The sequence below is a fragment of the Hylobates moloch genome, unplaced genomic scaffold, assembly GCF_009828535.3.
Source record: "Hylobates moloch isolate HMO894 unplaced genomic scaffold, HMol_V3 SCAFFOLD_11, whole genome shotgun sequence".
In the NCBI taxonomy this organism is placed as follows: Eukaryota; Metazoa; Chordata; class Mammalia; order Primates; family Hylobatidae; genus Hylobates; species Hylobates moloch.
Genome location: NW_026652286.1, coordinates 40,027,259 through 40,048,278, shown reverse-complemented (window position 1 = coordinate 40,048,278; position 21,020 = coordinate 40,027,259). Strand labels below are relative to the sequence as shown.

At 37.1% G+C, this 21,020-nt stretch overlaps 1 protein-coding gene across 1 annotated transcript; it reads right to left on the bottom strand.

The window, feature by feature from the left end:
* Positions 1–13,322: 13,322 nt before the first annotated feature.
* On the bottom strand, positions 13,323–19,342 carry LOC116476125 (olfactory receptor 5P3). The gene is made up of 2 exons (XM_032165856.2): positions 19,326–19,342; positions 13,323–14,494 (listed from the first exon to the last, which is right to left on the bottom strand). The coding sequence occupies exon 2, from the start codon at positions 14,471–14,473 to the stop codon at positions 13,538–13,540; it is 936 nt and encodes a 311-aa protein (XP_032021747.1). The 5' UTR covers positions 14,474–14,494; positions 19,326–19,342; the 3' UTR covers positions 13,323–13,537.
* Between the last annotated feature and the right edge of the window lie 1,678 nt (positions 19,343–21,020).

The following is a 21,020-nucleotide window of genomic DNA, read 5'->3' as shown; positions in this document are numbered from 1 at the left end:
CTCTTTTTTTTCTAAAAGACAAAGCTTTTTTTTTTTTTTTTTTTTTTTTTTTGAGATGGAGTCTTGCTCTGTGGCCCAGGCTGGAGTGCAGTGGCGCGATCTCGGCTCACTGCAAGTTCCGCCTCCCGGGTTCACGCCATTCTCCTGCCTCAGCCTCCCGAGGAGCTGGGACTACAGGCATCCGCCACCACGCCTGGCTAATTTTGTGTGTGTGTGTGTGTGTGTGTGTGTGTGTGTGTGTATTTTTAGTAGAGACAGGGTTTCACTGTGTTAGCCAGGATGGTCTCAATCTCCTGATCTCGTGGTCCGCCCGCCTTGGCCTCCCAAAGTGCTGGGATTACAGGTGTGAGCCACCACGCCTGACCAAAAACAAAGCTTTTAAAATCATAAGGTTTCTGGCAGAAACCTCATAAACCTCCAGAGAAAGAATTAACTGGAAGAGATTTATGAGTGTGAATTTTGTCTAATTCAGTAGTTTATAGTTTGATACAAAGAAAGACCATGTTGTTTTTAACAACCTCCATGAGATATAGTTCACATACCATACAAATTACAGATTTAAAGTTTATAATTTAATGTTCTTAACATATGCACAGATGTTTTCAAGCCTCACCATAGTCAATTTTAGAAAGTTTTAATCATCTCAAAAAGAAACCCTGTATCCTTTAGTATCACCTTACATATTCCTATCCCCCCAGCCATAAGCAACCACCAGTCTACCTTCTGTCTCTATATGGACATTTCATATGTATGGCCTTAGATAATATGTGGTCTCTTGTGACTAGTCTCTTTTACTTAGTGTAATGTTGTCAAGGTTCATTCATGTTGAGACATATATCAGTTCTTCATTCTTTTCAATGGCTAAATAATATTCCATTACATGGATATACTACATTTTCTTCATTCACTTGTAAGTTAATGGATCCGTGCATTGCTTCTACCTTTTGGTTATTGTAAATAATGCTACTATAAACATTCATGCATGAGTTTTTTTGTGGATATATGCTTTTATTTCTCTTGGGCGTATATCTAGGAGAATTTCTGGATCATAGGTATTTCTATGTTTCATAGTTTGAGTAACTGGAAGATTATTTTCCAAAATGATCCCACCATTTTACATACCTACAAATATATGAGGGTTTCAATTTTTCCACATCCTCACCAACACTTTTTATTATCATACTTTTAAATTCTAGCCATCCTAGTGGGTGAAGAGTAGTATCTCATTGATATTTTATTTGTATTTTCATGATGACTCCCACAGTGTGTCTGAAGAAATTATATCAGCTTAGACTGAAAGGGACAGGGATGGTGCAAAGTGAAAAGAGGTTTTGGACTCTTGACCTACAATAATTAGGAACTAGGCCAAGAAAACTACTCAGCTATAACATAGGCTATTTTTTTCTGGAAAAGGAAGGATGACTCGGAGGATGGAACCAAAAACTCAGAAGGCAGAGCCAGGAGACACAGAGATTTATTAACAAGAAGCAGGACTGGGCCCTGATCAAGAAAATGGCAACATCTGTCTAGTTGAATTTTGGAATTGCAATTGGCCAGTAATTGCTACATGACTCCTATATTCCACCCTTATGAATGGGAGTGTTCACTGCAGTTTTTCTACACCTGCATCAACAGTGTCTGTTGGGTATATACGGGCAGATGACTTGTCTCTTTAGCTCTCACGTCTTTCAATCAAGAGGGACTGTATTTGAGAAGCTGTGCCCAAGGAACCTCACCCATGCCTAAACTTGGTTTAAATCCCATGATGATGGACTTAATTGTGATGCTGTAATGGTATGATATTTTAGAAGACTGTAGGACGTATAAAAGTAATTTGACATGTAGGAAATATACGAATAACTGTGGCCAGAGGGATTGTGGTAGGCTGGAGATGGCTATAACATCATTGCTACTTCTCTTATTGACAAGTGGAATCTAATTTCCCTTCTCTTGAATTTGGACTGAAATTACTAATTTGCTTTACCAGTAGACAAAGGTGGACAAGATGTCTATGTCTCCTGAGGCTAAGTGATAGGAAATACTGCAGATTTCTTTTAATCTCTTGGAACACTTGCTATTAAAGTCTTGAGCCACTATGTGAGAAATCCAACTATACTGCTAGTGAGACCATATAGAATGATCCTATGACTACATGGAGAGGGAGAGGCTTTTAAACCATCCCTGTGAAGGTGCTGGGCATTTGAATGATGCCGTCTTTGACTGCAGACATGCAAAGATGCCATCTGAATATCACTAAGTGATCCTCATTCATGCTATGTAGAGTAAAATTGCCAAGCCAAACCCAATCTTAATTTCTGACTCATGAAATAATGTAATATAATAAAATGTGTTTTTATAGTCAATTTTTACATACAACAATAGAGGTATTCTTTAAAAGTGTGAATTGTAATTAGGCTACACCTATTTAGAAAACATTTGGAGGCTTCCCATTCCTTTTAGCATAAAATCCAAACACTTTTCCAAGGCATATGATGCTCCCCACGCATGAGCTAACCCTTTTGGTATACCTCTCTCCATCTGGTTTACCATTGCCTTCTTTTTATTTTTTGAGATTATCAGGATCTTTGCATTTCCTGTTTCCTGTTTGGCAGCTTCCCTGACTCCACCCTTCACATCTATGGGTCCTTCTGGTCATTCCATTTTCTACTCAAATATCACCTGCTCCACATGGCCTTCCTTTTCACTTTACCTACAGTAATACCACCTATATCACCATATTTACCCTTAACAGTCATATTAACCTTACTGATTTGTTTCTTCCACATCACTTACCATATTCTGTATTTATAATGTTGATTCATTTTCTAGTGTTTTTGCCGAGATCTAAATTTCATGCAAAGTGTGTTCTATTCATCAATATACCTTCAGTGCTTACTCAGTTCTCAACTATGATAAATGCTAAACAAATATTTTTGAAATAAATGGATAAATGATTATCCTATATCTACATGTCAAACAATTTTAAGGCATTGAGCAAATATCCCTCATTGGCTTGGAGATCACAATGGCAGGAAATTATCAATGTTTGTGGTCAGTCCTCTACTTTCTCCCTGAATTATTCATAAACATACCAACAAGGATATATAAATCTTAACAGATCAGAAAGTTCATGTTTATCACTAACTTGAATTAATTGACAATTATGAAGGCTTAGATGATACCTGGCATAAAATACAGGAGACCTGTGAACACTCTAAACTTTGAGACATGAATCCAAAGTATCAAAAGGAGGGTAATCTTTATATTCAGCACCATAGAGTTTGCATAACTAATGCTCCAAGATGTCATGCGAATCAGGATGCACTTGAAATTTTTACAGGACAATTGGAGATGCCATTTATCAATAGATAAGGACCAGGGTTAAGACCTTAGGAAAAAGACAAAAAGCTGCCCACTTATGAATGTTCATTATTATGGTGAAAAAGCAGGGCAGAAGGGGGAAGGAGTCAGGGCATTTAGAGTTGAATTCAGAAATTGGAGAAGACTGGTTTATGTGAAATTAAGAAACTTTTATCCTTAAACCATCTGATTTTTGACAAAGTTGACAAAAACATGCAAAGGAGAAAGGACTCACTATTCAATAAATGGCGCTGGAATAACTGGCTAACCACATGCAGGAGCCTGAAACTGGACCCTTTCTTTTCACCATATACAAAAATCAACTGAAGATGGATTAAAGACTTAAATGTGAAAACTAAAACTATAAAAACCTTGAAGAAAACCTAGGCAATACCATTCTGGACATAGACCCTGGTGAAGATTTCATGATGAAGACACCAAAAGTAATTACAACAAAAGCAAAAATTGACAAACAGGATCTAATTAAACTAAAGAGCTTCTGCACAGCAAATGAAAACGAAACTATCAACTGAGTAAACAGACAACCTACAGTATGGGAGAAAATATTTGCAAACTATGCATCCAATGAAGGTCTAAAATCCAGCATCTATAAGGAACTTAAACAAATTTACAAGAAAACGACCCCATAAAAAGGTGGGCAAAGGACATGAATAAATACTTCTCAAAAGAAGACATACACATGGCCAACAAGCAAATGAAAAAATGCTAACATCACCAATTATTAGAGAAATACAAATCAAAACCACAATGAGATACCATCTCAAATCAGTTAGAATGTCTATTATTAAACATTCAAAAAATAACAGATGCTGCTGAGGCTGTGGAGAAAAGGATTACTAATGCACTGTTGATAGGAAGGTAAACTTGTTCATCCACTATTAAAAGCAGTTTGTAGATTTCTCAAAGAACTTAAAACAGAACTACCATTCAATTCAGTAATCCCATATACAATTTGATACATACCCAAAGAAAATAAATAATTCTACCACAAAGACACATGTATGTGTATGTTCATTGCAGCACTGTTCACAATAGCAAAGACATGGAATCAACCTAAATGCCCAACAATGGTGTATCGGGAGAACCCACCCCCAATACTTCAATGTAGGTTCTTTCTATTTTCCATAAGTGTCAGTCAGCTGAGAAATACAGAGAGACAGTACAAACAGAGGAATTTTACAGCTGGGCAGCCAGGGGTGACATCATGTATCAGTAGGACCATGATGCCAGCCTGAGTCTCAGACCAGCAAGTTTTTATTAAGGGTTTCAAAAGGGGAGGGGTGTAAGAACAGAGTAGGTACAAAGATCACATGCTTCAAAGATCACATGCTTCAAAGAGCAAAAAGCAGAACCACTGATAAGGGTCCAACAAAGATCACAGGGCAAAGGGCAAAAGCAGAACCACTGATAAGGGTCTATGTTCAGTGGTGCACGTATTGTCTTGATTAACATCTTAAACAACAGAAAACAGGGTTCTAGAATATCACCTGAAGGTACTAAACTCACTGGTAATAACTACACAGAAAAACACAGAATATTATAACACTGTAACCATAGTGTGTAACTACTCATACCTTAGTAGGAAAACGAAGTGATGAACCAATCAAAAATAATAACTGCAACAACTTTTCAAGACATAGACAATAAAGTATAAATAAAAACAACAAAAAAATTAAAAAGCAGGGGAGATGAAGCTAAACTGTTTATTGGTTTTCTTTTTGTTTATCTGTTTATGAAAACAGTAGTCAGTTGTTATGAGCTTAAAATAATGGGTAATTGCAAGCCTCATGGCAACCTCAAACCAAAAAACATATGATGGATATACAAAAAAAAAAGCAAGAGAATAAATTACATCACCAGAGATAATCACCTTCATTATAAGGAAGACAGGGAGACAGAAAAGAAGGAAGAGAGGACCACAAAACAACCAGAAAACAAATAACATAATGGCAAGAGCAAGGCCTCACCTATCAATAATAACATTGAATGTAGTGGACTAAACTCTCCAATCAAAAGGCGTAGGCTGACTGAATGTATGAAAGAACAAGACCCATTGATCTGTTTCTGCCAAGAAACACACCTTACCTATAAAAACACACACAGACTGAAAACAAAGGGATGGAAAAAGTATTCCATGCCAATGGAAACCCAAAAAACACCAGGAGTCACTATATCAGACAAAATAGATTTCAAAACAAAAACTGTAGGAGACAAAGTGTCACTATACAGTGATAAAGAGGTCAATTCAGAAAGTGGATTATAACAATATTAAATATACATGCATCCAACACTGGAGCATCCAGATATATAAAGGAAATATTATTAGAGCTAAAGAGAGAAATAGACTCAATACAGTAATAGCTGGAGACTTCAATACCCCAGTATGCCTGATGAATATTGATGCAAAAATCCTGAACAAAATACTAGCAAATCAAATTCAAAAACACATTTTTTAAAAATCATTCATCATGACTAAGTAGGATTTGTCACAGGGATGCAAGGATGGTTCAACATACACAAATCAATCCAATGTGGTACATCATATTAACAAAATGAAGGACAAAAACCATATAATAATTTCAACCAATGCTGAAAAAGCATTTGATAAAATTCAACATCCCTTCATCATAAAAACATTTAAAAAACTATAGAATGAGCATACCTCAACATAATAAAATCCATATATGACAGACCCACAACAAGTGTCATACTGAATGGGTAAAAACTGAAAGCCTTTCCTTTAAGACCTAGAACATCACAAAGATGGCCACTTTCACCACTGTTATTCAACATAGTACTGGAATTCCTAGTTAGAGCAAACAAGAGAAAAATATAAAGGGCAACCAAATTAGAAAGAAAGAAGTCAAATTATCCTTATTTTCAGATAATATAATCTTATATTTGGAAAAATCAAATGACTCCACCAAAAAAACTATTATAGCTGATGAACAATTTCAGTTAAGTTGCAGGATACAAGATCAACATTTAAAAAATCAATAGCATTTCTCTATGCCAACAGTGAACAATATGAAAAAGAAATAAAAAACAGAATCTGATTCACAACAGTCACAAATAAAATTAAATAACTAGGAACTAACCAAAGAAGTGACAGATATCTACAAAGAAAACTGCTAAACACTGATGAAACAAATTGAAAAGGACACAAAAAATGGAAATATATTCCATGCTTGTGGATTAGAAGAATCAATACTGTTAAATGGTCCATACTACTCAAAGCAGCTTACAGATCCAGTGCAATCTCTATAAAAATACCAATGACATTCTACACAGAAATAGAAAACACAGTCCTAAAACTTATATAGAACCAGAAAAGATCTCAAGTAGCCAAAACTCTCATAAGCAAAAAGAACAAAACTGGAAGAATCACATTACCTGAATTCAAATTATACTACATGGCTATAGTGAACAAGACAGCGTGATACTGGCATAAAAATGGATGCATACACCAATGGAACAGAAAAGAGAACCCATAAACAAATCCACACACCTATAGTAAACTCATTTTTGACAAAGGTGCAAAGAACATACACTGGGGAAGGCAGAACATACACTGGGGAAAAGACAGCCTCTTCAATAAATCATGCTGGGAAAACTGGATTTCCATATGCAGAAGAATGAAACTGACCCCTGTTTCTCTGTATATACAAAAATAAAATCAAAATGGATCAAAGACCTAATTCTAAGACCTCAAATTATTAAACCACTACAAGAAAACATTAGATGAAGTCCCCAGAACATTGGTCTGGACAAAAATTTCTTGAGTAATACCCCACAAGCATAGGCAATCAAAGCAAAAATGGGCAAATGGGATCACCTCAAGTTAAAAAGCTTCTGCACAGCAGATGATACAATAAACAAAGTGAAGAGACAACACACAGAATGGGAGAAAATATTTGCAAACTACCCCTCTGGACAAGGGATTAATAACCAGAATACCTAAGGAGCTCAAACAACTCTTTAGGAAAATATCTAATAATCCAGTTTTTAAAATGGGCAAAAGATTTGAATAGACATTTCTCAAATGAAGACATACAAATGGCAAACAGACATATGAAAAGGTATTCAACTTCATTTGTCATCAGAGAAATGCAAATCAAAGCTACAATGATATATCATTTCACCCCAGTTAAAATGGCTTTTATCCAAAAGACAGGCAATAACAAATGCCGGCAAGGATGTGGAGAAAAGCGAACCCTCGTACACTGTTGGTGTGAATGTAAGTGAGTACAAGCACTATGGAGAACAGCGTGGATGTTCCTCAAAAATAGAATTACCATATGATCCAGCAGTCCCACTGCTGGGTATATACCCCAAAGAAAGGAAATCAATATATCAAAGAGATATCTGTACTCCCATGTTTGTTGCAGTAATGTTCACAATAGCCAAGATTTGGAAGCAACCTAACTGTCCATCAACAGATGAATGGATAAAGAAAATGTGCATAGACACAATGAAGTACTATTTGGCCATATAAAAGAATGAGGCCCTGTCGTTTGCAACAATGTTAATGGAACTGCAGAGCATCATGTTAAGTGAAATAATCCAGGTACAGAAAGACAAATATCACATGTTCTCACTTATTTTTGTGATATAAACATCAGAACAATTGAACTAATTGAGATAGAGAGTAGAAAGACGGTTATTAGAGGTTGAGAAAGGCAGTAGAAGGTTGGAGGGGAAGTGAAGATGGTTAACTGGTACAAAACAATAGTTAGAATTAATGAATAAAACCTAGCATTTGCTAGCACAACAGGGCGACTATAATCAATAATATTTTAATCATACATTTTAAAATAACTAAAAGAGTATAATTGGGTTGTTTGTAATACAAAGGACAAGTGTTTGAGTGGATGGATACCCCATTCTCTATCATGTAATTATTATACATTGCATGCCTGTATCAAAACATCTCCTATACCCCATAAATACATACACCTACTATGTACCCATAAAAATTAAAAAATTTTTTAAAGGAAATAAAATTTTTGCTTTTATTTTGTTTTTCCATCAATATTGTTAAAAAATATCTCTAGTGTTGATAATTTATTTTTACTTTATTATTTTCTACATAAACAGTCATCTTGTATAATACTTTATTTCTTTTTTCTATTGTTATGCCTATTTCCTTTTCTTGTTATAGTGCCCTGGCTAGTGTCATCCATATCACGAAGAAAAGAAATGCTAACAATGGCATCTCTTTCTCATTCTCAGACATGAAGGAAAAGCTTTCAAAACATGAGTAGTTTTTCCTAGATGAAGTAGTTATACTATTTCAATTTTGCTAAGGCTTTTTAATCACAAATTGATGATAAAAATTATCAAAGTCTTTTTTGAATGTGTGGCTGTCATGTTTTTTTCAAAAAAAAATAATATTTTTATTCTATTCTTTTTTATACTTTAAGTTCTGGGGTACATGTGCAGAACATGCAGTTTTGTTACATAGGTACACATGTGCTATAGTGGTTTGCTGCACCCATCAACCTGTCATCTACATTAGGTACTTCTCCTGATGCTATCCCTTCCCTGGTCCCCCAACCCCTGACAGGCCCCAGTGTGTGATGTTCTCCTCCCTGTGTCCATGTGTTCTCATTGTTCAACTCCCACTTATGAGTGAGAACATGTGGTGTTTGGTTTTCTGTTCTTGTGTTAGTTTGCTGAGAATGATGGTTTCCAGCCTTATCCATGTCCCTGCAAAGGACATGAACTCATCTTTTTTTATGGCTGCATAGTATTCCATGGTGTATATGTGCCACATTTTCTTAATCCAGTCTATCATCGATGGACATTTGGATTGGTTCCAAGTCTTTGCTATTGTGAATAGTGCCGCAGTAAACATACATGTGCATGTGTCTTTATAGTAGAATGATTTATAATCCTTTGGGTATATACTCAGTAATGGGATTGCTGGGTCAAATGGTATTTCTAGTTCTAGATCCTGGAGGAATCCCCACACTGTCTTCCACAATGGTTGAACTAATTTATACTCCCACCAACAGTGTAAAAGTGTTCCTGTCTCTCCACATGCTCTCCAGCATCTGTTGTTTCCTGACTTGTTTGTTTGTTTGTTTTTGAGATGGAGTCTTGCTCTGTCGACCAGGCTGCAGTGCAGTGGTGCAATCTCGGCTCACTGCAAGCTCTGCTTCCCAGGTTCACGCCATTCTCCTGCCTCAGCCTCCCGAGTAGCTAGCACTACACACACCCACAACCACGCCCGGCTAATTTTTTGTATTTTTAGTAGAAATGGGGTTTCACCATGTTAGCCAGGATGGTCTCAATCTCCGGACCTCGTGATCTGCCTGCCTCAGCCTACCAAAGTGCTGGGATTACAGGCGTCAGCCACCACACCCAGCCTTCCTTTTTAATGATCGCCATTCTAACTGGCATGAGATGGTATCTCATTGTGGTTTTGATTTGCATTTCTCTAACGACCAGTGATGATGAGTTTTTTTCTTACTTTTGTTGGCTGCATAAATACCTTCTTTTGAGAAGTGTCTGTTCATATCCTTCACCCACTTTTTGATGGGGTTGTTTCTCATAAATTTAAGTTTTTGTGAATTCTGGATATTAGTCCTTTGTTAGATGGATAGATTGCGAAAGTTTTCTCCCATTCTGTAGGCTGCCTCTTCACTCTGATGATAGTTTCTTTTGCTATGCAGAAACTCTTTAGTTTAATTAGATCCCATTTGTCATATTTGGCTTTTGTTGCTGTGGCTTTTGGTGTTTTAGTAATCAAGTCTTTGCCCATGCCTATGTCCTGAATGGTATTGCCTAGGTTGTCTTCTAAACAAATTTCTCTCAGAGCCCCATACTTGACACACAGAGGAAGGGGCCCATTTCCCAGATAACATTATTCATGGCCCTTAAGCCCTGCCTATGATTCAGTATGGAATTCTAAACAGTGCATTTGTTCAGAATTCTATGTAAACAGTGTATTGCATTTAAGACCCCCAATGCCATGTCCTTTGACTTCTTTAAGGATAAATTTTACCATGAGTGAACTTCCTATTTCTCCTAAATTTGGACAAAACTGAAACATCAGGTGTGTTACATATAACACTATACTGTTTATGACAAAAATGATTAATTGTGAATTCTTTCCATACAGGGGGCCGGTATATTCTATTTTATACTTTATATTTCCTTGAGTGCAGTGATTCTTATTGCTGTAAAAACCTTGCAGGGACCCTGGAACTAAACACTATACTAAACACTATGTAAAATATATTGATTCCAGTTAAGGTCATGAGGCTTCTAAGCAGGATGGTTCCTCTGCCTGTGCTGCCACTTGGGATTTCTATGTGAAGACCAATGAGGACTATGCTCACCAAATAGAAATGCCTGGTGTGACTCTACTGGCATGGTGAATTTTTCAAGTATGATGTTCTAAATAATTGCATACACTGAGTCATTATTTTTGGTTTTCCGTGATTGTACACATTTCAAATAGTCCTTTTATTTTGAAACAAAGCAATATTATAGTCTGTAATTATTCATTTCCATATGTTAAATCTTAGTTTTGTTTCTGTTGCCTGTTGCTTCCACTGGCTTTCATGCTTGGTACCTTGTTTCCTTTTGTGTTGGTCATTATTTTTCACTGTGTGTTGGTTATTGATTTTGAATAATTACCAGTAGGAATCACTGAGGTGTGAGTTTGTTGTTTGCTTATTCAGTTCACCCTGATTCAGACCACCTGTCCCTGACCATGTTATATTCAAATTCAAGCACTGAGCTTCTCAAGCTCTCCAGGGCTGCTAACCTGTGCCAGCCTTGGTTACTTCAGGTTTTCCCTTATCCTGAGGATATATGTGAGGTGTATAAATCAGACTTCTCACCTGGATATGCCATAGGCTTTGATTTGTGGCCCTCTCATCCCAAAAGAACACTAAAGCCACAGCTCAGGATAATAACAATCTTCTGACTTGTCAAATTCTCTCTTGGCAAAAGCATTTTTGAGTATTGGGCCTACTTCTCTAGGTTATCACATTTTCTGATAAGATAATTCCTTATTATCCTGTAAGTTCTAACGTGAAATTTAAGATATATTTAACATTTTATCATGTTTTAATTGTACTCACTATGGCACTGATTAAAATGACCAATTCTGCCGCTGTTGGAACAGAAACCTCAAAAGTAAATTACATGCATGTGAGTGAAGATTAGACTCATAGAGATGTTACACAGGTAACACCACATTCAACATGAACTGTCCTCACCTTTGGCAGCAGTTGTTCAGATGTTATGTTCCCAGTGAGACCTGCAGTGACTCCTCCCTGCCCCTGGCACATCAACCTTCCACATACTCTTCCACTTTTTCTTTCTCCATTGCACTCATCCCCTTCTAATAGTAGGTATCACTTACTTGTTAGTTTTATTGTCTGACTCCTATGTTAGAAGACAAATTCCATCACGACAGACATCTGTGGCTGTTAGTCACTTATATCCTCGTCTAGGGCAGTGCCTATAAGAATCATCATCAAATAGGCCGGCTGCAGTGGCTCATGCCTGTAATCCCAGCACTTTGGGCGGCTGAGGTGGGCGGATCACGAGGTCAGGAGATCAAGACAATCCTGGCTAACACAGTGATACCCCATCTCTACTAAAAATACAAAAAATTAGCCAGATGTGGTGGCGGGTGGGCCTATAGTCCCAGCTACTCAGGAGGCTGAGGCAGGAGAATGGCGTGAACCCAGGAGGCGGAGCTTGCAGTGAGCTGAGATCGTGCCACTGCACTCCAGCCTGGGTGACAGAGCTAGACTTCGTCTCAAAAAATATATATAAAATAAAAGAAGAATCACCAAATAGTTTTATTTATTTATTTACTTAATTTTTTTTTTTTTTTTTTTTTTGACAGAGTTTTGCTCTTGTTGCCCAGGCTGGAGTGCAATGAAGCCATCTCAGCTCACTGCAACCTCTGCCTCCTGGGTTCAAGCGATTCTCGTGCCTCAGCCTCCTGAGTAGCTGGGATTACAGGCGCCCATCACCATACCGGGCTAATTTTTTTTTGTATTATTTGTAGAGACAGGGTTTCTCCATGTTGGTCAGGCTGGTCTTGAACTCCCGACCTCAGGTGATCCCGCTTCCTTGGCCTCCCAAAGTTCTGGGATTACAGGCATGAGCCACCGTGCCCGGCCTCAAATATAGTTTTTGAATGTACAAAATAAAAAATAAATGAATGAAATGATTGATACCCTATGGTTCTCTTGACAGAATGTTGGCATTGTTGTCTGAAACACTAAAGAGGGGACAGGAAAGAGAAATAAATCTGGTAGTGGTCAGCATACAGAGGTTGATTAAGCCTCTCCAGGGGCAGACATACTTTCAGAGGAGAGGCAGTCTAGTCCCCTTGAGTTGCCTAAGTAAGATGAGGCTCTGACCACGAACGAGTCACTCCAAAAGGTTGTTCCTCACAGTCACAATGTCACACTATAAGCTGGATTCTCCTCTTGGAAGTTATTGCCTGATTTTTTTTTTTCCACTCAGTCTCTAAGGAGTTCAGAAACCCTGCTCATTCCCACAAAAGCCAACGGTTTTGATCTGACAGAGAAATTCATAGGTTAGTCAGGGGCATCTAACAGATTCTTCTCTGGGACCCTACAACCACGCTGGAGACAGAAAATAGAAACACAGACCAGATTGTTGTGGGTCTACCAAGCTCATTGTCAGCAGGCAACCTTTCTGGAAGAAGAATATCTCCAGCAACTTTACTAAGGTTCTTTTGTCATTTTCTCTCACAATGTACTCAGTAACAACTATAGATATCAGGCATGTATCTCAGGATAAGCTGATGTTGAAAATGGCCACAGTCTGAAGGTTTAAAGGTATGCCTTAACTTATGGCTGAAAACATCTCTTGAAAAAATAAGAATAAAATTTTTAAAGGATTTTCAGCAGATAAAGCGTTTTTTATGTGAAACTATTTGCATTCTCAATTATAAATTTAATTTTATTAAAGGTAAAGCAAGTGGACTTCTAATTTCCTATTCTGTCTGAAAATCTTCCCTCCTGATTGACTAAAAAGCTCCACACTGGGTAATGGTCTATGGACAGTTATATTTTGACCACAAACATTCACAGTGTCTTATTATTATTATATATGAAATATTAATATATCAAATTCTTCAAACTAACTAGTTTCATCAAGAAAATATTTTTATTCTAAGCTCTCCCTTCAGAGCCCCCTTAATCTCCTTGTTCCTGAGGCTGTAGATCAGGGGGTTCAACATGGGAATCACCACAGTGTAGAACACAGACACCACCTTGTTCTGATCAGTTGAGTAGCTGGACTTGGGCATCACATAAATGAAGGTAATAGTCCCATAGAACACAGTGACTGCAGTGAGGTGGGAGGTGCAGGTGGAAAAGGCCTTGTGGCGGCCCTTGGTGGAGCGCATCTTCAGGATGGTTATGAGGATATAGATGTAGGATATGGCTATGACACACACAGTGGCCACAATGATAGATCCAGAAGAGATAGCTGGAATTATTCCAAAAGTAAAATCATGGGAACAAGCAAGCTTCAAAAGTGGTGAATAGTCACAGAAAAAGTGATTGACTTTATTTGGCCCACAGAAGGACAGTCTTAATAAGCAGCCAATGAATATCCAAGCATTCACACATCCACCCAGGTAAGACATGCCCACTAAGATGATGCAGACTCCAGGGGACATGCAGGTAGAGTAGAGCAGGGGCGAGCAGATGGCCACATAGCGATCATAGGCCATGGAAGCCAGCAGGAAGCACTCAGCTGTACCAAACGTCACTACAGAACAGAGCTGGGCCACACAACCAGCAACAGGGAGAGAGGTTTCTTTCCTTAGGAAGCTCATGAGCATGACAGGTGTGACTGATGAGGAGTACCCAATGTCTACAAAGGCCAAATGGCAGAGGAAAAGGTACATGGGTGTATGAAGATGATGACTTCTTCTAATCAACACGATTATGCTAATATTACCCATTAAGGTGACAACATAAATTCCTAGAAACACAAGAAATAACATAGCACAAACTGTAGTATCCTCAGATAACCCCAAAAGAGTAAACTCTATCACAGTGGTGTCGTTTCCAGTCCCCATCTATATTGGGAATGGTGCCAACTGAAAGAAAAACAAATGAGTATTATAATGGGATTAAATGCTATAATTGCACACTTATTTTTCCAATATCTATTTAACAAAAAAGTATAACAATGTAGGCACTCATGTAAATTTGGGAAGAAAATGCTTTCACACACAGTATCTTATGTAAGACTTGAAAACATAAATGTTCACTGATGTAAGGTCAGGAATACTCAGAAAAAAATTTTTTTTTAACTTAACACACTCAACTCGTATTGGATGGTTAATTTAGATGTTCTGTGAGCACATCTCAGAGATGGCCGCAAGAATATATAAAGAATCCAGTAACTCAATCTTCTAAGGCCAAACACATGATTGAAGGGAGACATAAATGTCAGAACAGACCAAGACTCATAGAAAAGAACAGCTGTTCAAAAGGATGTTTGAGGTATCATCTATTGTATCAAAGATGTGTAGTCATTAAGAATTCTGAATTCCAAACAGAGGTCAAACAGATTAGCTGCATGCTAATCCATAGGACCAAGAAGGGGTCAGTAACTCAACACTGAGCTGTGGTCCCCACCCAGAGATCTCACAATTGAGGAAAAGTACACCAAATATCCAGGAAGTCTGGACCGAGACAGAAGGTGAAGTAATGCACTCACATTATAAACAAGTAAACAGAGGAAGACTGAGGTTTCAAAGAGGAGATGAGATATCTCCTGATTATCTCAGGATCAAGCTATCTGATTCATGATAGTGAGCCAATCTAGAGAAGACATGATCAGGTTACTTCAGGAAGGCTCCAAAGACACAACTTATACCCAAGACTCTGCATAAGCCGGGACTAGGTTGCTAACAGAAGATTCCAGCTTTCTACAGAACACAAATATCCAGCCCTATCTGAATAGTTGCTGTCTGATAAAAATTGCATCTGTAGGTCAGCTTCTGGAAGGCCCTCCTCCATACCAACTCGCTTGAGAAAAATCATGAAAATGCAAGAAAAGCAGGAGAGCTTTCTCACAGCTTCAAAAGGTCCTAGAAATAATCCACTCAATTTCTCCCACTTTATAAAATTGTAAACTGAGATCTAAAAAAGATAGATAATACACACAATCATCTAACATAACTTTAGATCAAATGGCTTTCTGGAAACTGAGCTAAAATGAAGAACCATATTCTTGCACTTCTTTTAATTCATTTACTATCTTTATTTCACATATTATACATCTTTTCTATGATTTCTAAAGTAGACTATAGACTATCAGAAAGTATATTTGGTTCATTACATATTTTAAAAAGTTTTAAAATTATGCTAACATATAAATAATACACTTACTCTTGAAAGGGTAATTTTGCAGTGCAGTAATTCACATAAAGATGCGGCTGAGAGATAACGACAATTCTGTGAGGCAGGTGATAGTCTCCTTCAGTGCCCAGCACCTAGGGAATTGATATGCTTTTGTTTTCAGCTGAACAGTTGTGAGTGCCTGATAAACGAGGGGTCAGATTTCACTAAGATTTTTTTTTCTGAGCAACAGAAGGGACAGATATGGAATGTTAGGGTATATGCAAAGTAGAGCGTAAAATAACCACTACATTTAAGCTAGGCAAAGATGAAGTGAGTACCTGAGATGGGTAAAATCAACAAAACGGTTCTAGCCCTTCTGCAAGGATTGAAAATTTGCTATAATTATTCTACTAGTGAAAACAAGCAGGAAAAACAAGAAATGGTGGTAGTTACAGTTTGGGATGCTTAAAAATGAGATTATGGAAAAGCTGCAGTTATTGGCAAATGCCAATGTCTAAACTCTAACAATGGGAGAGACAGGTTTTAGGGAGGAAAACAAATTTTTTTTGAGGATATGTCAAGAAACTAAGAAGCCAAAATGTTGGAAGCATCCTCTATGTGGAGGTATTAAAACCATCAGGAATAGTGACAGAAATAACGTAAGAAAATGAGTGAGCCAGAGCCAAAAATCTTCCAAAGATGCAGAGACATGATGCTAGTCAGTTGATGATTGCAAATGCATGAGGAGAGAGAGGTAAGATTGGTTAGTATAGTCAGATGACATAAAACTCAACTATGGGTACTTGTAGGTAGGAAGGAGAGAGAATGTCCACAAGCAGCAACAAGGGAAATGGAAGATCCTATCCACCACCAGGTTCGGAGTAAAAGTGGTAAGAGAAAAAAAAGGTCATCATTTGAGAAGGCTGCAGAGAAAATATTGTCCTCAGGGAGGGCCAAGTGTCTGTTGAAAAGGACAATGAGGGAAATGGAATGTTCAAAAGCGATATTGAGGACATGAGAAATTTTGTTGATAACTGTGACTACAGAAGGGCACAGGAAAAAGGCTTCAAGAGTTAAAAAGAGATGGATATGGGACCTCCTGATTCAAGAGAAGGCTTGGTTACTTGAAAATAACCTTTCTTAGCTCCAGTTGAACAGAGATGACATTCTGAGAGAGAGAGTTACAGAAGATAATACACACAACTGTCAAACATACATTAGTATGCTACAATTTAATTGCTGAATGAGCAGAAGGGAGAGTGAAAGCTAATCCAAAGTTGTGAAGATTGTGAGGAAGGGGTAATAGGCAAGCAACTCAGCTGACCTGGAGTGACTTAACAGTTTTGAGGCAATCCCAGTATCTCACCCAAGGAAAAGTCATCCCTATTGAAGAATTTAAAACCAATGAGAAAAACTAGTAGGTAAAATCAAAGGGTCAAAGATCCTGGAGTTAAAAAAACAAAAACACTGGATTCCGGTGATAGTCATTTCTGAGATTACTGCAGTGGTGACTTCACGTAGATCCAAAACTGCCATTGCTAGTCATGGTTACCTTTATGGAGTATGCATCTTGAATATTACATATGGTCTGTCAAGACTTTCATCTCTACCTATGCTGTTATTTCATATAGAGTTTCAAAAAATTGGCTAGAAATAGAGAACATCTTACTAGGACAGGGAAGAATGAAGATGAACAGATATTATACAAAATGTTTAAATTGAACATGGAGATATAAGAAAGAAAATTTCCAAAATGAGAAGTTGATTTTTATGAAGGAGAGAAAAATTACCATAAAAATAAAATGTACACTTCATCATAAATATGAAAAAATATTTGAAAATATATATTTGTGTCTGTATTTGTAGGGTCTCATGACTTTATGAAAAAGTAACCTTTATTGGTAATAGAAGTAGGGATTACAGCATAGAAAGACCAATGTGCACCAAAGGGCATCAGCAAAATGAGGAAGAATGTTGCAGTGGCTGCTACAAAAATAGGGTTGCTGATACAGAAATTCCATGTTGATTGGTTGGGAATATGAGTAAAGAGAAGCAGAAGATACAGAGTCTTAGAGTGAATGAAGGAACATAAGCAGTTTATCTTGGGCAAGAAATGGCTCCTGAAGGAAATTAACTTTCATCTTATTTTTTTTTTTACTACTCCAGTGCTTTTTAGAAGTCTGAGGATACACAAAATAACTGCTCAATACATGGGAGAACCATCAAGCAGTCACAACTGTGCCCAGCTGGAATGGGCTGCAAATTGGTGAGAGCACTATGAAAGAGATTCGGGAATTACAGGTCTACCTGAGCTAATGTGATGCTGTGACATTTTAAAATGATATTCTAGGATTCAGCATAGTAAATTAATCCACTACAGTCTATATACTCTACACATCCATATGAAGATAATGCTTTAAATTTCTCAATAGATTACTTTCACTCTGGAGTCTGCAAACACTTTGCTCTTTGCTTCTATGTATCTTAAGTATCCAATTGATGCCTCTATTAGAATTAAGAAAAAAGAGAAGCAAAAATGTTTTTTAAAAAAAGTAGAGAGGAATGAATGAAAGGCAGAGGAATATGAAAGACAGACCATACAGAGGGAGCCAAAAGAGGTGCTATAGCTGATAAGATAAAACAGGGAATTTTTATTTCACATGTCAACAATTTAATTCCAATTTTATCAATTATATCTTTTTCTATGGAAGAAAATTAAGATAATTCAATGTTTTCCTACATCATTTCATATAAGGTTTATTTACTCTTGGAAACTTCCATTCTTTATTGCTCCTCAACAATAGCAACCACAAAAATTCCCATAATTCTCTTTTTAAAGATCAACCAAAATTAAAGAATAATGTATTTTTCTTTAAAGAATTTGCTCTAAAGCAGACTGAACTCTCTTGCACATGTGCACTGCTCTCTCTCTCTCTCTCTCACACACACACCACATGCATATGCACACACACACTGGCATCAAAGTCATGTGCTCATCCAGCCACATTATTTTCACACTTTTATTCTGAACTGAGATGCTTGAATAATTTTATGTCTGAATTAACTGATCAATAGCATGCTCTGTTAAGAACACCATGCAATTACATGTTTGAACTCCAAAGTCCTATCTTCCTTATCTTTGTACAGGACTTTATTAAGTGGCATGGACCCAAGAATGAATGAATGCTTAAAATTTTAGAAAAGATAGATGTGTATAACAGAAATTCAGAGTCAGTTATACATGCTATTATGGCATGGAAGCAATGTGTTGGACAGAAATGCCATGAGCTTTGGAGACATACGGCCCTGGGATTAGATTCAGCTTTGTCACCAGCAATCTATGGAATCTTGGAAATTTTACATAAACTGTTCAACTCTTCATTATGTTATTTGTTTAAAAAAATACTTCACATGATTCTTGTGTTGAATAAGATGATGTACATGATAATACCAAGTATGGATCATAGAAATAAGTGAATGTTCAACAAATGATTATTTCCTTTAAAAAACTATACCTTAACTTCTAATAAAAAATGAGAAACAAACATTCCTGTATCAATAGAAAAGGGAAATTATTACCTGCAGATGAATGTACATCAGCAATAATGACAAATTCCAAAGAACTGTCACTGTATAGGAAGGTGGTATTTATGAGATTTGGGTTCCTTTGGGATATAGCCTCTTGAGTACACTACTTGTTTATAAAAATTTCACTGAAAATTCATCAAGACAATGAAAATTATAGGTACATATGCTGATAATAATATGTGTTGCTGCTGGGCATGGTGGCTCACATTGTGATCCCAGCACTTTGGAAGGCCAAGGTGGGAGAATTGTTTGAGGCCAAGAGTTCAAACAAGCTTGGGCAACATAACAAGACCCCATCTCTACAAAAAATATATAAATAAATAAAAGTAAAATTAGCCAAGTGTCATGGCTAATGCCTGTAGTCTCAACTACTCAGGAGGCAGAAATGGGAAGATTGATTGAAGTCAGGAGTTTGAGGCTGCAGTGAGCTAGAATTGCACGACTGTACTCCAGCCTGGGCAACTAAGCAAGACCTCAACTGAAAAAAAAAGTCTAAAAACATCTGTAAATTTATTTGTTTTTAGTAGGCATTAGAATTTTTTAATAAAACTTTTTGATGAACTGCTAAAACCCCTGTAACTATATTATTTATAGGAATAAGCAAGAGTACAGTGTACCAGAATAATTTCTCTTCAAAATAAAAATTCTTCTGGGAAAAAATAAGTGCTTATGTTTTCTGTATGTTTCTAGATGATACTACCTTTATTTTTTAATTAAACTTTTTACTTTGAGATTACTGTAGATTTACATGCAGTTTTAAGAAATGTAAATAATACAGAGAGATCTTATATGCCCTCTACCCAATTTCTTCCAATGAACGCATTTTTTAAAAACTGTAGTATAATATCACAACGAGGATACTGGCAGTGATACAGTCAAGATACAGAACATTTCCATGAACACAATGACCCCTCACATTACTCTTTCATAGCCACAACAACCTCTGTCCCATCCCCATCCCTTCCTTAACTTCAGGAATCCTCTAATATGTTCTCTGTTTCTACATTTTTATAATTTCAAGTATTTTATTATTATGTAATATCCCTTTCTGCCTCTAGTAATTTTCTTTGCTCTGAAGTCTACGTTATTCAATATTAATATAGCCACTGCTTTTCTTTTGATTAATATTTACATACTATGTCTTTTTCATTATTTTACTTTCTTTTTTAGATTTCGTTTTGTTTTTTTTGGGGGGGGATGGAGTCTTGCTCTGTCACCCAGGCTAGAGTGCAGTGGCACGATCTCAGCTCACTGCAACCTCCACCTCTCGGGTTCAAGCGATTCTTTTGCCTCAGCCTCCCGAGTAGTTGGGATTACAGGCGCCTGCCACCATGCACAGCTAATTTTTGTATTTTTAGTAGAGATGGGGTTTCACCACATTGGCCAGGCTGATCTCAAACTCCTGGCCTCATGATCTGCCCGCCACAGCCTCCCAAAGTGCTGGGATTACAAGTGTGAGCCACCACGCCTGACCCATTATTTTACTTTCAATTTGCCTATATTATTATATTTGAAGTGACTTTCTTATAGACAGCATAGAGTTGGGTCATGTGTTTTAGTTCACTTTGCTGGGTGAGGGCTCAAACAGAAATAAGGAATATGCTGTTTTGAAACTGGAGAAAAAGTGATCCTTGTTAGATAGTGACAGAAAGTCTAGCTTAATTTTGACCTACAGTTATGTGGAAA